Here is a 16236-nt window from a genome sequence, read left to right on the forward strand (position 1 = left end):
TAACTTTATTATAGTAGCGCTCAGGTCCGCTCGGCAGATTAGGGGTTAATAAGTGTAGGCAGGTGTCGGCGACGTTGTGGGGGGCAAGTTAGGGGTTAATAAATATAATACAGGGGTCGGCGGGGTTAGGGGCAGCAGATTAGGGGTACATAAGTATAACGTAGGTGGCGGTCGGCAGATTAGGGGTTAAAAATTTTAATCGAGTGGCGGCGGTGTGGGGGGACCTCGGTTTAGGGGTACATAGGTAGTTTATGGGTGTTAGTGTACTTTAGGGTACAGTAGTTAAGAGCTTTATAAACCGGCGTTAGCCAGAAAGCTCTTAACTCCTGCTATTTTCAGGCGGCTGGAATCTTGTCGTTAGAGCTCTAACGCTCACTTCAGAAACTACTCTAAATACCAGCGTTAGAAAGATCCCATTGAAAAGATAGGCTACGCAAATGGCGTAGGGGGATCTGCGGTATGGAAAAGTCGCGGCTGAAAAGTGAGCGTTAGACCCTTTAATCACTGACTCCAAATACCAGCGGGCGGCCAAAACCAGCGTTAGGAGCCTCTAACGCTGGTTTTGACGGCTACCGCCGAACTCCAAATCTAGGCCAGTGTGTTTAAAAGCTTGAAAACATGTTTGAACTAATATATATTAGGGGTACAATAGTGCTACGTTTAGTTTAACGCTAGCAGAGCACAGTATTCAATTAGTATTCAATAAATACTGCACCTGTAAAATAGTGACAATTACTGTAGTAAAATGTGCCAGACTATAACACTGAGACACAGATTGCACTGTAATGCTTTAAAAAGGGTGAATTGCATAACAAAATGGTGCCAGTCACTTTTCTCACAATCTCACGATGATTACAGCACTGTTTCAAAATCCTTCAAGGTTGAACTTCAGCTCCACAAAGCACTGTATTAGCGAAGCGCTGTAAAGTGAAGCGCTGTAAAGTGAGGTATACCTGTACAAGGTAATCGCACAAGTCCTCATATCTAAATTGTATGTTATTTTGGGTATATTTCTCCTATTCATAACATGACATACTCATTTGTAACACCTTTGCTTACAATTCTCTATAATGCCAAATATTAAAACATATGTTGTTCTGTTGTACAATATGGGATCATCTCTTAATACAAACACACACACATATTTAACACTGATAATATACAAAGGTGTTTTTTTGCATTTTTTAAGGCTCGTTAGAGAGGCCAAAAAGTTAAATTTGCTACCAAACTGCTGGATTACGAGTTGTGCGTTAGGCTGAAAAAGCAGCGTTAACAGGTCCTAACGCTGCTTTTTTTACTACCGCTGCTATTACGAGTCTTGCAGGATTAGGGGCACCGCACACTTCTTTTGCCTTACCGCAAAACGACTTACGTAAACTTTGTAAAGTCTTTTTTCTATGATATTACGAGTCTGTCCTGGGAGGCCAAAATGTGAGCGGTACACCCTCTTCCTCCAAGATCCCTAACGCATTTAAAAGTCAGTGGTTAAGAGTTTTATAGCACAATGCCGTAACATAAAACTCATAACTAAAGTGCTAAAAAGTACACTAACACCCATAAACTACCTATTAACCCCTAAACCGCCACACTCCCACCTCGCAAACACTAGTTAAATATAATTAAACCCTAATCTGCCGTCCCTAACATCGCCGCCACATACCTACATTTATTAACCCCTAATCTGCCGCCCCCCAACGTAGCCTCCACTATACTAAATGTATTAACCCCTAAACCTAAGTCTAACCCTAACACCCCTATAACTTAAATATAATTACAATAAATCTAAATAAAAATTAATATTATTACCTAAATTATTCCTATTTAAAACTAAATACTTACCTGTTAAATAAACCCTAAGCTAGCTATAATATAACTAATAGTTACATTGTAAATATCTTAGGGTTTATTTTTAGTTTACAGGCAAGTTTGTATTTATTTTAACTAGGTACAATAGTTATTAAATAGTTATTAACTATTTAATAAGTACCTAGCTAAAATAAATACAAAAGTTCTTGTAAAATAAAACCTACCTAACCTAAGTTACAATAACACCTAACACTACACTATAATTAAATAAATTTACTAAATAATTAACAACAATTAAATAAATTAAATTAAATTAGCTAAAGTACAAAAAAACAAACAAACACTAAATTACAGAAAATAATAAACAAATTACAAGATATTTAAACTAATTACACCTAATCTAATAGCCCTATCAAAATAAAAAAGCCCTCCCAAAATAAAAAGAAACCCTAGCCTAAACTAAACTATCATTAGCCCTTAAAAGGGCCTTTTGTGGGGCATAGCCCCAAAGTAATCAGCTCTTTTACCTGTAAAAAAAAATACAAACAACCCCCCAACAGTAAAACCCACCACCCACACAACCAACCCCCCAAATAAAATACTAACTAAAAAAAACCTAAGCTCCCCATTGCCCTGAAAAGGGCATTTGGATGGGCATTGTCCTTAAAAGGGCAGTTAGCTCTTTTGCAGCCCAAATCCTAATCTAAAAAATAAAACCCACCAATACACCATTAAAAAAACCTAACACTAACCCCATGAAGATCGACTTACTGTTCTGAAGACCGGACATCCATCCTCAAGGAAGGGGCAGAAGTGTTCATCCAACCGGGCCGAAGTCCTCAATGAAGCCGGGAGAAGTCTTTATCCAAGCTGGGGCGAAGTAGTCCTCCAGACTGGCAGAAGTCTTCATCCAGACAGCATCTTCTATCTTTATCCATCCTACGCAGAGCGGCTCCATCTTCAAGACATCCGACGCAGAGCATCCTCTTCATCCGGAGTCTTCTTACTGAATGACAGTTCCTTTAAGTGACGTTCAATCCTATTGGCTGATCCAATCAGCCAATAGGATTGAGCTTGCATTCTATTGGCTGATTGGAACAGCCAATAGAATGCCAGCTCAATCCTATTTGCTGATTGCATCAGAAAAAAGGATTTTTTCTACCTTAATTCTGATTGACTGATAGAATTCTATCAACCAATCGGAATCTAAGGGACACGATCTTGGATAACATCACTTAAAGAAACCATCATTCAGTAAGAAGACTCCGGATGAAGAGGATGCTCCGTGTCGGATATCTTGAAGATGGAGCCGCTCCGTGTCGGATGGATGAAGATAGAAGATGCTGTCTGGATGAAGACTTCTGCCCGTTTGGAGGACCACTTCGCCTGGCTTAGATAAAGACTTCTCCCGGCTTCGTTGAGGACTTCGGCCTGGCTGGATGAAGACTTCTGCCGCTTCCTTGAGGATGGATGTCCGGTCTTCAGAACAATAAGTCGATCTTCAGGGGGTTAGTGTTAGGTTTTTTTAAGGGTGTATTGGGTGGGTTTTATTTTTTAGATTAGGGTTTGGGCCGCAAAAGAGCTAACTGCCCTTTTAAGGGCAATGCCCATCCAAATGCCCTTTTCAGGTTTTTTTAGTTAGTATTTTATTGGGGGGTTGGTTGTGTGGGTAGTGGGTTTTACTGTTGGGGGGGTTGTTTGTATTTTTTTTTACAGGTAAAAGAGCTGATTACTTTGGGGCTATGCCCTGCAAAAAGGACCATTTAAGGGCTATTGATAGTTTAGTTTAGGCTAGGGTTTTTTATTTTGGGGGGGCTTTTTTTATTTTGATAGGGCTATTAGATTAGGTGTAATTAGTTTAAATATCTTGTAATTTGTTTATTATTTTCTGTAATTTAGTGGGGGGGTTGTACTTTAGCTAATTTAATTTAATTTTTTTAATTGTTGTTAATTTAGTAAATTTATTTAATTATAGTGTAGTGTTAGGTGTTATTGTAACTTAGGTTAGGTTTTATTTTAAAGGTACTTTTGTATTTATTTTACCTAGTTAAAATAAATACAAACTTGCCTGTAAAATAAAAATAAACCCTAAGATAGCTACAATGTAACTATTAGTTATATTGTAGCTAGCTTAGGGTTTATTTTATAAATAAGTATTTAGTTTTAAATAGGAATTATTTAGGTAATAATATTAATTTTTATTTAGATTTATTGTAATTATATTTAAGCTAGGGGGTGTTAGGGTTAGACTTAGGTTTAGGGGTTAATACATTTATTATAGTGGCGGCGACATTGGGGGGCGGCAGATTAGGGGTTAATAAATGTAGGTAGGTGGTGGCGATGTTAGGGATGGCAGATTAGGGGTTAATAATATTTAACTAATGTTTGCAAGGCGGGAGTGCGGCGGTTTAGGGGTTAATATGTTTAATATAGTGGCAGCGACGTTGGGGCGGCAGATTAGGGGTTAATAAGTGTAGGTAGGGTGTGGCGACATTGGGGGCAGCAGATTAGGGGTTAATAAATATAATGTAGGTGGTGGCGGTGTCCGGAGCGGCAGATTAGGGGTTAATAAGTATAATGCAGGTGTCGGCAATGTCGGGGGCGGCTGATTAGGGGTTAATAAGTGTAAGATTAGGGGTGTTTAGACTCGGGGTTCATGTTAGGGTGTTAGGTGTAAACATAACTTTTATTTCCCCATAGGAATCAATGGGGCTGCGTTACTGAGTTTTACACTGCTTTTTTGCAGGTGTTAGACTATTTCTCAGCCGGCTTTCCCTGTTGATTCCTATGGGGAAATCGTGCACGAGCACGTACGACCAGCTCACCGCTGACTTAAGCAGCGCTGGTATTGGAGTGTGTTACAGAAATTGCTTTTTGGCCTTGTGGGACAAAGTACAATTTTTCCACAACAGCAAAAGGTGTTTAAAGTAATTTTTAAATTCACTCATATGACTAAATATTTGTTTTTAATGATTTCTGCTGAAATAGTAGAAATAAAACATGCTAGAAACATATTAAAACAATTTTATAAAGGTGGAGGCATATTAGGATAATATATTGTATGTATATTTTTTATATCAGGATAATATATTGTATCTATATTTTTCCTTTTTTTCCATTTGTAGGGTTCTTCTGGAAGTCCTGGTGGACCAGGTGCTGACGGCAAACCAGGTCCTCAAGTAAGTGTCATATCTACCTTGTTATATATTACATATAAAATTAGACACATAATGCTTAAAAATATCTAGAGGTATATTACAGATATGGTAAAGCAGTTTCTATTTATGATATATATATTTATATATACACATTATGATATGTTATTTATATATTTTTTCCTTTCATTTAAAAAAGGGTCCATCTGGAGAATCTGGAAGACCTGGTTCCCAAGGTCCTCCTGGGCCAAGAGGCTCACCTGGTGTCATGGGTTTCCCTGGTCCTAAGGGTAATGAGGTCAGTCTTATTTTTACTTGAAGCTCATGGATAATACATTGGTAATGGTCATGAACATATTATCTGATCTAAAATAATCTTTCTTGATAGGGTGCACCTGGCAAGAATGGAGAAAAGGGCGGTCCTGGATCCCCTGGATCACAGGTGACCATAATATAATATTTGTGCATTGGATGTAGGCTAACTTCATGATTTCTTTAAACCTGTACATTTAATATTATTTTATAAATACTATTATTTTTATTATCACTAGGGACTTCCTGGCAAGAGTGGTGATCCTGGTCTACAAGGTCCTCCTGGAGCTGCTGTGAGTATATATACAATGGGCCCCATTTACTAAAGCCGTGCAGACAAGGTTCTCAACTTGAGAACCTGTCTGCACAGCTTTTCATCTAAAGAGCAGTGAACGTACAGGTTCTGCTGCCCAGATGTATCATTAAACACTCGCTTAAGTATGTAATGCCACCCCTGTCTCTCGTGCAACCAATCGTACAAGCTAAGAGCATGTCAATCACCACAAGCATGCATGTTCGGAGTGATTTCTCTCCACCAACTCAGAGGTGACGGAGAGTCTGGTGACCGCTGATTCTTACATTGAAACAGCTGAAAAGCAGCTTATGCTGCTTTATCCATTGAGCCCGCTATTTCTAAAATAAGTTTTACTCCATTAATAATATTTGCAGCATGTATATAATATACAAAATTTTATTTATTGAAATAAGAAATATTTTAGATGCATGTGCTGTGAATATCAAGTGGAAATTAACCATGTTTAATGTTATATACAGTAACAATAATTTATTGTTTTATTTGTTTAGGGACCTGCTGGTGAAAGAGGAGAACCAGGCGCAAGCGGCCCACCGGGCTTTCAGGTATTTCCATTAATTAATTGGATAATGCACTGATGTGTATATCAGATTATTATTTTTTTTGTCTAGTAGCATTTGACTTTAACATGACCAAATTGAAGGTGTCTTTTTTTTAAAAGGACAGTCTACTTAGAATTTGTATTGTTTAAAAAGATAGATAATCCCCTTATTACCCATTCCCCAGCTTTGCATAACCAACGCTGTTATATTAATATATTTTTAACCTCTATGATTACCTTGTATCTAAGCCTCTGCAGACTGCCCCCTTATTTCATTTATTTTAACAGACATCCATTTTAGCCAGTCAGTGCTGACTCCTAGGTAACTACACGGGAGTAAGCAAAATGTTATCTATGTGACACACATGAACTAGAGCTGTTTAGCTGTGAAAATAAATAAATTAACATATAGGCCTGCCTAGATTTAGCTTTAAAAAAAGAATACCAAGAGAACAAAGCAAATTTGATGATAAAAGTAAATTTTAAGTTTTAATAAGTTTTTTAAAATCGCATGCCCTATCTGAATCATAAAAGTTTTATTTTGACAAGACTGCCCCTTTCAGCTAAAGTAAGACTTTATAGGGAGATATTTGGAAAGAGGAGCAGATACATTAATGTCTATACTAGTATCTTTAACATTTAAACTGAATTTAAAGTTTTCCTGAAAAAAAAGTAAGACTAATGGGTGAGTAAGACTAATGGAAGAGCAAGACAGTCTAACCTGGAATCTCGATTACTTTGTTAATGATGATGTAAATGCTAATTAAAAAGTAATACAGTTTGTAAGAGAAATGAGTACATACATTTTTTTCTTGTCTTTAAAGGGTCTGCCTGGAACAGCTGGACCTCCCGGTGAGAATGGAAAGCCAGGAGAAGCTGTAAGTTTAAAATCAAATGATAATGTAATTAAAATTCTTATAATGTTTGGATACAATTGTTAAATTAAAGCTGTCAAACCGATACTGAAACCTAAATGCATTACTAGTGCTCCAGTATCAATAAAGTCAATTTCTACAGCCACAGCTAATGTGGGGGATATTGTGGGCAACCTCTCACTAAATGAAAATGCGGCAGTTTTGTGTGCATGTGCATATAACGTAGTGGGCTGGAAATAGCATATTATCAGACCTTCTAGCTGTCCCATTTGAGCGGAACAGTCCCAAATTCAGAGGTCTGTCCCACTTTTCTGCTGTCCCGCTAACTCAGCTGACAGTCCCGCATTACCCCTGCCATGTGGTGGCACTTTTAGCATTCAGATGCACACTTAACACATTTTAAACAGCTGAATACGGTTGTTTTTTTCTGGGACCTGCTGCCTACATAGTATAAAAACTGGCATTTTAACCTCGTCCTAGCCGGCCAGGGTCCCTCTTCACTAATGCAGTAATTGAGCAGTAATTGACCATTACAGGCTGACAGCGTCTGTGTTACATGAATAGCCCTCCCCTAACAGAGCCAGATACTTGCAGTTTGTTGTCATAGTAACCGGGGGCGGAGCTGCCACCCAATAGCTCTGAAGGCTAGATCATTCTGCATGACTGGTGTCTGTGTGTACTGCTGAGGGCCATCTGAAACATAAACAGTGAGTGTGTGTACTACTGAGGGCCATCTGAAACATAAACAGTGAGTGTGTGTACTAGAGTCACGTGGTACATAAACAGTGAGTGTGTGTACTACTGAGTACCATGTGGTACATAAACAGTGAGTGTGTGTACTACTGAGAGCCATGTGGTACATAAACAGTGAGTGTGTGTACTACTGAGAGCCATGTGGTACGTAAACAGTGATTGTGTGTACTACTGAGTGCCATGTGGTACATAAACAGTGAGTGTGTGTACTACTGAGTGCCATGTGGTACATAAACAGTGAGTGTGTGTTATACTGAGAGCCATGTGGTACATAGACAGTGAGTGTGTGCACTACTGAGTGCCATGTGGTACATAAACAGTGAGTGTGTGTACTACTGAGTGCCATGTGGTACATAAACAATGAGTATGTGTTATACTGAGTGCCATGTGATACATAAACAGTGAGTGTTTGTACTACTGAGTGCCATGTGGTACATAAACAATGAGTGTGTACTACTTAGAGTCATATGGTACATACACAGTGAACGTGTGTACTACTGAGAGTCATGTGGTACATAAACAGTGAGTGTGTGTACTACTGAGTGCCATGTGGTACATAAACAGTGAGTTTGTTTACTACTGAGTGCCATTTGGTACATAAACACTGAGTGTTTGTACTACTGAGAGCCATGTGGTACATAAACAGTGAGTGTGTGTAATACTGAGAGTCATGTTGTACATAAACAGTGAGGGTGTGTAATACTGAGAGTCATGAGGTACATAAACAGTGAGTGTGTGTAATACTGACAGTCATGTGGTACACAAACAGTGAGGGTGTGTTAAACTAAGAGCCATGTGGTACATAAACAGTGAGTGTGTACTACTGAGAGTCATGTGGTACACAAACAGTGAGGGTGTGTTATACTGAGAGTCATGTGGTACATAAACAGTGAGTGTGTGTACTACTGAGAGCCATGTGGTACATAAACAATAAGTGTATGTACTACTGAAAGTCATGTGGTACATAAACAGTGAGTGTGTGTACTACTGAGAGCCATGTGGTACAAAACAATGAGTGTGTGTACTACTGAGAGTCATGTGGTACATAAACAGTCAGTATGTGTACAACTGAGAGTAATGTGGTGCATAAACATTGAGTATGTGTACTAACTACTGAGAGTCATGTAGTACATAAACAGTGAGTGTGTGTAATACTGAGAGTCATGTGGTACATAAACAGTGAGTGTGTGTACTACTAAATGCCATGTGGTACATAAACAGTGAGTGTGTGTACTACTGGGTGCCATGTGGTATATAAACAGTGAGTGTGTGTACTACTGAGTGCCATGTGGTCAATAACCAGTGAGTGTGTGTACTACTGAGAGTCATGTGGTACATAAACAGTGAGTGTGTGTACTACTGAGAGTCATGTGGTACATAAACAGTGAGTTCCACATTTTCCTGCCCTATTCAGCTGTTTAAATAATAATAATAATATTGTGTTATGGATTTACAGACCCAGCTTTAAAGTTTACTATTTTTTGTCTTCTAACGTTAGGTGCTTTAATTTGTAGAACTCTGTACTACACTGTATTTCTGTATCTATAACCTATAAATATAATCTAGAAGTCACAATAAGTGAGATTTTGGTAGTCCAAAATTTATCACAGAAACGACTGTTTTTGTTTTTGTTTTTTTTTAAATAGTTGTGTCTAAAATATCAATGATACATTATAAATGATAATATGTTTTGAGGGGTATATTTATTATTTATTTAATTTAGCTCTATTAATCTAATGTTTCTTTGTTTGTTTTTTTGTAAAGGGGCCAAAAGGTGAAAATGGTGCCCCAGGAAACACTGGTGGTAAAGTAAGTGTATCAGCTATTTATAATACAAGTGAAGACATATAGGTATATATCACTGCATATGTTTAAAAAACAACACTGATGGCTTTTCAGTTATAGGAATATATTTTAATGTCACTCAAAATATAGACATGCAGTCATAATTTACTGCCTTTACACTGAATTCCTAATTTTAATATTGTACATTCCCTCAAAAACATATATAAAATATATTAGAAAACGTAACCATTGATTTTTATTAAAAATTAAAGTTAGTGTAATCCCAAAGCCGGGTAAATCCCCTACTAAACCTGAGAACTTTCACCCAATCTCCCTACTTAACTCAGACATAAAAATTCTAGCCAAATTACTAGCGAACAGGATTAACAAATACCTGCCGCAACCTTTTTCCACTGACCAAGTCGGATTTATCCCTAATAGGGAAGCGAGAGATAACACCTTAAAAGTGTTGCAACTGATCACCCATGCTCGTAACTCCTCCACCCCTCTGTCCCTCCTTTCCACAGATGCCGAAAAGGCGTTTGACCGCGTCAACTGGTCTTTAATGCATTCTACCCTAACAAAAATTAATAAAGGCCCGAAACTCAGAAATCTGATCTCATCACTATACTCCTCGCCAAACGCCAAAATAAACGTCAACAGCATGTTGTCAGAACCCTTTAAAATATCAAATGGAACAAGACAGGGCTGCCCTCTGCCCCCCCTCCTGTTCTCTATCTCAATAGAACCCCTAGCTAGCACAATAATGGACAACCCTAAAATAGAAGGCCTCCAAATCCAAAATTCAGTACACAAACTGGCCATGTATGCAGACGATGTTCTGCTCACCCTAACACCACTCAATCACTACCAGAGGCAATAAAGGAGTTTGAGCACTATGGCTTGGTCTTCAACTTTCACCTCAAGCTTAACAAATCTGAACTCCTCAACATTAGTGAGCCTCACGTAACATTTAACACCATTAGGAGACACAGCCCTATAAAAGTTGTAGACAAAGAAATCAGCTACCTAGGTATAATTATTAAACCCTTTCTACCAGACCTAATTGAATCCAACTACAAAAGATTAAAAGATGAAATTGCATCTGACCTATCTAGCTGGAAAAAGAAAAACATATCATGGTTGGGGCGTATCAATATAGTCAAAATGAACATTCTGTCCAGAGTTTTGTATCTGTTGCAAACTATTTCTAATATCACCAATTACCCCTCACATCAAAATATACAGACTGAAATAGAAAAATACATATGACAAGGAATTAAACCTAGGATTAATAAACTTACACTTTACAAACCGAGGTCAGCAGGAAGACTAGGGGTACCAAACCTACACTCCTACAGACAAGCCATCTCACTACAACGCATCACTGATTGGAGTCAAAGCGTATCACACAAGACCTGGGTGAAACTAAACACTGACTTTCTTAAATGCAACAATGCGGGTTCCCTGGCGTGGACTCCGCATAGACACCGCCCTCCCCAAGTGTCCTTGTACCCATTACTAAAAGAGATTCTGACCACTTGGGATAAGATCGCTGCCACAAAGAGCGGTATCTCAACCCCAATCTCCCCCCCTATTAACAATACGGCACAACCCGTCCTTGGGCATCCATACTCCTTGGCCTATGTCCCCCTTGAATAGGCTAGCTATCTACAATGCCCTGACCCAAAACAACCTTAAAACACAAAAAACCTTATGGAATGGGATCCGGTTCTGTTTTCCTCCTGGTTTCACTGTGCCCAGTTATCCCACTTTATCGCCACACATAGACATAAATCTTCAATCCTCAGACCTCTGACACCATTCGAAACCCTATGCATACAATCAGCCCTGCCCAAGCACCTCATCTCATTCTTGTACAACATGCTCCACTGCGATGGCCTCAGCAATCTCCCCTTGTATGTGCAGAGCTGGCACAAAGAACTGGGGCTCGAATTAGAACCCAAGATTTAGCTAAAAAAATTTGAAGCCACCAAAAAGTGTTCCATATCCGCCAGAACCCAGGAAAACCAATACAAACTCTTCAGTAGGTGGTATTTAACTCCTCAAAGAGTGAAAAAGATATACCCACACAACGGGTAGGTGCTGGAGGGGCTGTGGACAGGTGGGTTCCATGCTACATGTTTAGTGGGATTGTCCCAAACTGGTGGGCTTCTAGAAGGAGGTCTTCACTGAAATTAATCAAAAGCTAGCAACAACAATTCATCCAGACCCCACGCTCCTACTCTTTCACGACCTTCCAAAACTCATGAGCCAACACGACAGGGCGCTTCTCATTGTCATGTTAAATGGAGCTAAAACTCTGATTCCCCAAAAATGGAAAACTGACTCAATACCTGGTCTTTTAGAGTGGAGAGGACTGGTCTCCACGCAGCTCCAGCTCGAAAGATATCATTCTCTTAAGATAGGTAAGCCCGACCTACATGAACTAATGCTCCTGACCTGGGAGAGAAAACCCATTTAATGGAAATGTTAACTCTACACACTGACACTGCCTGAGGCATCTGACCTGGATCCCCACTCCACCCTTTTTCCTATTCCTGTGCTGCCCCTGATTCCCTCCCTTTCCTTATACCACTCCACTTTCTGCGTACATTTTTAGACGCAAAGAATAAAAATGTATGTTCATACACCTGAATTATAAACCACGTGAGCGAGAAAATATGCAGCTACTTTGGGCATATGGACGTGAATTTATTTATGAACCACCTCAAAATTCACAGCAAGTCTTTTGAATAGAGACCTATTTAAGGAGTCTTGTTAGTACTGTGAGCTCCCTCAAAATTGATAGAATATTTTTTTTTCTTTGTTAAGGGTGAAAATGGTGTCCCTGGTGAAAGAGGTGCTCAAGGCCCTCCTGGAAATCCTGGTGCTCGAGGTGGTGCTGGTCCTCCTGGTTCTGATGGTGGAAAGGTATTAAAAGATACTCTTTGTAAAAATATTACAAAAAATTAGCCTAACAACTTTAAACCAACCTAAGCCAATAGATATATCTGGAAATGAATTATAGCAAACTACCACAATGTTAGATTATCTTTCCTTTATTAGTGTGTGACCTTTTTACAAAAGATAGAAGATATCTACGTCATTTTTATTTTCCATTTTAAATTTGATGGCTTTATTATTAGTGATCTTTGAATTCATCTTATATATATTTCCAGGGCCCTGCTGGTCCTCAAGGTCCTGCTGGTGCAATGGGCCCACCTGGTCTTCAAGGTATGCCTGGAGAAAGAGGTGGTTTTGGAAATCCTGGTCCAAAGGGTGAAAGGGTCAGTATTTACTATCAATCTCTAACTTCTGTAATTGTGCTTATCTAAAATGTGATAAAGATGTCGGTTCACCTAGTCATTGAATTTTCATATTTTGTATTTCTCAGGGAGAACCCGGTGGCAGAGGTGGTGATGGACAACCAGGGAAAGATGGAGGAAGGGTAAGGGTGAAAATAAATATACAACTACCAATGAGTATACCAGAAAAAATAAATATCACATATTATTGTATTAATTATCAACTTTTATTAGAAGTTGATTAGTATAATTGCATATCTTTTGCATTCATACAGTCTAAATGATTGTCAATATTCCATGGTATCTATACTTAAAGTAATAGATTCTTAATTTTAGCATGTGAGTATCTTAATTTTAACAGGTAAATACAAAAGGGCAGACTGCATAAACATATTTTATTACATATTTTTAATACTAACCTTTATTACAATATTTTAAAAACGTTATGTTCTGCCATTTTCTATCACAATACATATAACACTACTTCATATTTTCATTTATACTATTGGTGTTCTATAAATATATATCAATTTGATCTATTCACTGATTTATTTGTTTGGTTATTGTAGGGTCCTGCCGGGCCTATTGGACCACCTGGTCCTGGTGGTCCAACTGGTGAAAAGGTATGGCTTAAAATTATATATTGATTACTCTTTTGTTTTTAATGTTTGTAATATAATATGGATCTAAAATTTCCATTCTTAATTTTTTTCTTAGGGTGAAGGTGGACCAGCTGGCCCCCCAGGCCCAGTGGGTACACGTGGTGGTCCTGTAAGTAGTTCATGAAATATTAATACCATTACATTGCAAGTACTTTCTAACATATTTGGACATAAGGATTTTTATTTCTAAATGCCTATTAAAATGTATGACTTTTAGTACAAATCGATTATGTTTTTTACTTTGATTTTTAAATTTTTAACAATTGGGTATGTCTTATATTCTTATGAGACTTATAGTAAAAACTAGATTTTCTTGTTTGGATCCTTGTTTGGGAATTTGTACCTGAGTTTATGTTTAGTAAGGATGTGGAATAATGGCATATACAAAAGCCAGTTTTTAAAAAAAAAATGATTTTTGTAAAAAAAAAAAAAGGAATATATACTTCACAATTAAAATAATCTTAAAAATTTTTAGGGTCTTAGAGAATTATTTTGAACATCTTAATCCTTTTTGAGACAATTTAGTAATTTTAGTTATCTGTAATTGAAACATATAGAATATTTTGTGACATTTTTATGAAGTATTTTGTGATGTGATTATTGATTTCTCTGTAGGGTGAACGAGGAGAGATTGGTCCTCCTGGTCCTGCTGGCTTCCCTGGATCACCTGTAAGTACGTCAAAAGTGAAATATAGATCACAGTATCTACATATAGAAGTAATGGATATCCATATGACTACAAGCTCCATTTATGAAGCTGCAGATACAACTTTGGAGCCCTCAAGGTTCAGGCTCACTCTGATATGGCTTAGTTATATCACCCCAGACTGATATTCTAGGATGATTGACAAGCCATGCTCTTGGGTGGGGAGGGGCTGCAGGAACTTTTCCTTGTGCAATGATAAATACTGCCAGTGGATGATGCCTCACTCCCTGCAAGCTTGGACAAACAGGTTTCCTACTTGGGAACTTTGTTCACTCACATATTAATAAATGTGGATCTATGATTCTTGTTTTAGTAGCTATATATAGCACTAGAAACTGAAATCAAACAATTAAAGGGACATTAAACTGAACATTTTCCCATAAAATATTGAATTATGCATGGTTCAAAAAAGAATGAGAAGATGGAAGAACACTTTCATTTTTTTTCTGTTGCCCTATTCCATGTTGTTTCTCTGTTGTTTTGAACAGGGACAAAGTGGAGAGCCTGGACAGAAAGGAGAAAAGGGTGGCCCAGGAGAACGAGGAGAGCCTGGTGCTCAAGGTGTTGGTGGTGCTCCCGGGGGTCCTGGACCTGCTGTGAGTATTTTTTTAAATAAATACTATTTTTTTACCTTTTAAGAGAGATTGTACTGTAACATGTTCTCCCTTTAATGTGTTCACTTTGATCTACTTTACCTGCAAGAGTGTAAACCAATGTCTACAAATAGTTATACAAATAACTCCTTTACCTTTATTTTATAATTCTGCATATCTAATTTTGTCTGTTGAAACTGCCACCTATATCTAGTAGGGGAGGAGAGCCCAGCACATATGAAAAGGTGTCCCTAATTATCTTTGTAATTGTATACCATGAACTCTTATCAGATAGCCTTAGATTGCGTGTCTTAGTACATTGTTCCTTTAAGGAACTTCTTAGGTATATGGTTAGATAATGTTATATATCAAGTAAAATAATTGTACATTTTGAATCCTATAATATTTTTTCTCCTTTCTAGGGTAATCCTGGCCCTCAAGGAGGAAAAGGAGACCGTGGTTCTCCAGGAGCAGCTGTGAGTATTTTCATAATTTGCTAAATAATATTTATTCCAAAATATTTAACTAATGTTCTAGATTCACTGGAGATGTAGAGGAAGACTACAGGAATGAGCATTGTACTCGTGTGCTTCACCTTCTTAAAAAAGGCCATTGTTGATGATTGAATTAACTGATTCTTTCATAATAATTATAATATATCCTTTTACATACAAATTCAAGTCAAAATTACTTTAATTAGTTAGACAAGACATGCAATTTTGAACAACTTTCCAATGTATTTCTATGATCAAATTTGCTTTGTCATTTTAGTATCCTTTGTTTAAATTAAATCAAGCTAGACTCATAAAAGTTCAGGAGTGTGCATGTGTCTTTAGTACTCTAAAACAGCAGAGATTACAGCCATGCATAACACTGCTACAAACAATCTTACAAAATCTTGCTGCAGTACTAAAGACATGTGCCTATCTAGATTTTCTCTTGAACTCTTCAAGCATAGTAAGACAATGAAGCACATTTGATTATAGAAGTAAATTGGAAAGTTGTTTAAAATCACATGCTCTATCTAAATTATTAAAGTTTAATTTTGACTTTACTGTCCCTTTAAATTTAAATTGTAGTTACTTGTAATTTATGATAGACTAGATAAGCTTTGTTCAGAAGGTGGGTTGTGGAGTAGAATTATATTAGCTGATCAGAAGATTACAAGATTATTGTGTCATTATGGGCACACAACTTGTTTTGACTAATGATAATCTAGCCTTATTTTTAAAACAAATGCATTGGCGTATATACACTAAGCCTAAGGTATATTGTAAACCACAATTATGTTCTCAAATAAAATTAGAGTTCTGATGTTGCACAAGTCTATTGTAGCATACAGCTCACACTTCACCTATAATTAGTTCTCACCAACTTCACAAACAAGCAAACCCTGTTTTATTACATTTTGGGTGCCCCTTTTTTTT

General features: G+C 37.6%; 1 protein-coding gene across 1 annotated transcript in view; it reads left to right on the forward strand.

Annotated features, from left to right (window-relative positions):
* Positions 1–16236, forward strand: part of COL3A1 (collagen type III alpha 1 chain) — an 88427-nt gene that overhangs the window by 57769 nt on the left and 14422 nt on the right. Inside the window, exons 23-37 of the mRNA XM_053698599.1 lie at positions 4932–4985; positions 5161–5259; positions 5350–5403; positions 5513–5566; positions 6078–6131; positions 6952–7005; positions 9520–9564; positions 12376–12474; positions 12723–12830; positions 12938–12991; positions 13418–13471; positions 13566–13619; positions 14126–14179; positions 14705–14812; positions 15232–15285. Of these exons, the coding sequence (XP_053554574.1) occupies positions 4932–4985; positions 5161–5259; positions 5350–5403; positions 5513–5566; positions 6078–6131; positions 6952–7005; positions 9520–9564; positions 12376–12474; positions 12723–12830; positions 12938–12991; positions 13418–13471; positions 13566–13619; positions 14126–14179; positions 14705–14812; positions 15232–15285 (999 nt within the window). The remainder of the gene's footprint in view (positions 1–4931; positions 4986–5160; positions 5260–5349; positions 5404–5512; positions 5567–6077; positions 6132–6951; positions 7006–9519; positions 9565–12375; positions 12475–12722; positions 12831–12937; positions 12992–13417; positions 13472–13565; positions 13620–14125; positions 14180–14704; positions 14813–15231; positions 15286–16236) is intronic.

Source organism: Bombina bombina, chromosome 1 (genome assembly GCF_027579735.1).
Source record: "Bombina bombina isolate aBomBom1 chromosome 1, aBomBom1.pri, whole genome shotgun sequence".
Classification (NCBI taxonomy): domain Eukaryota; kingdom Metazoa; phylum Chordata; class Amphibia; order Anura; family Bombinatoridae; genus Bombina; species Bombina bombina.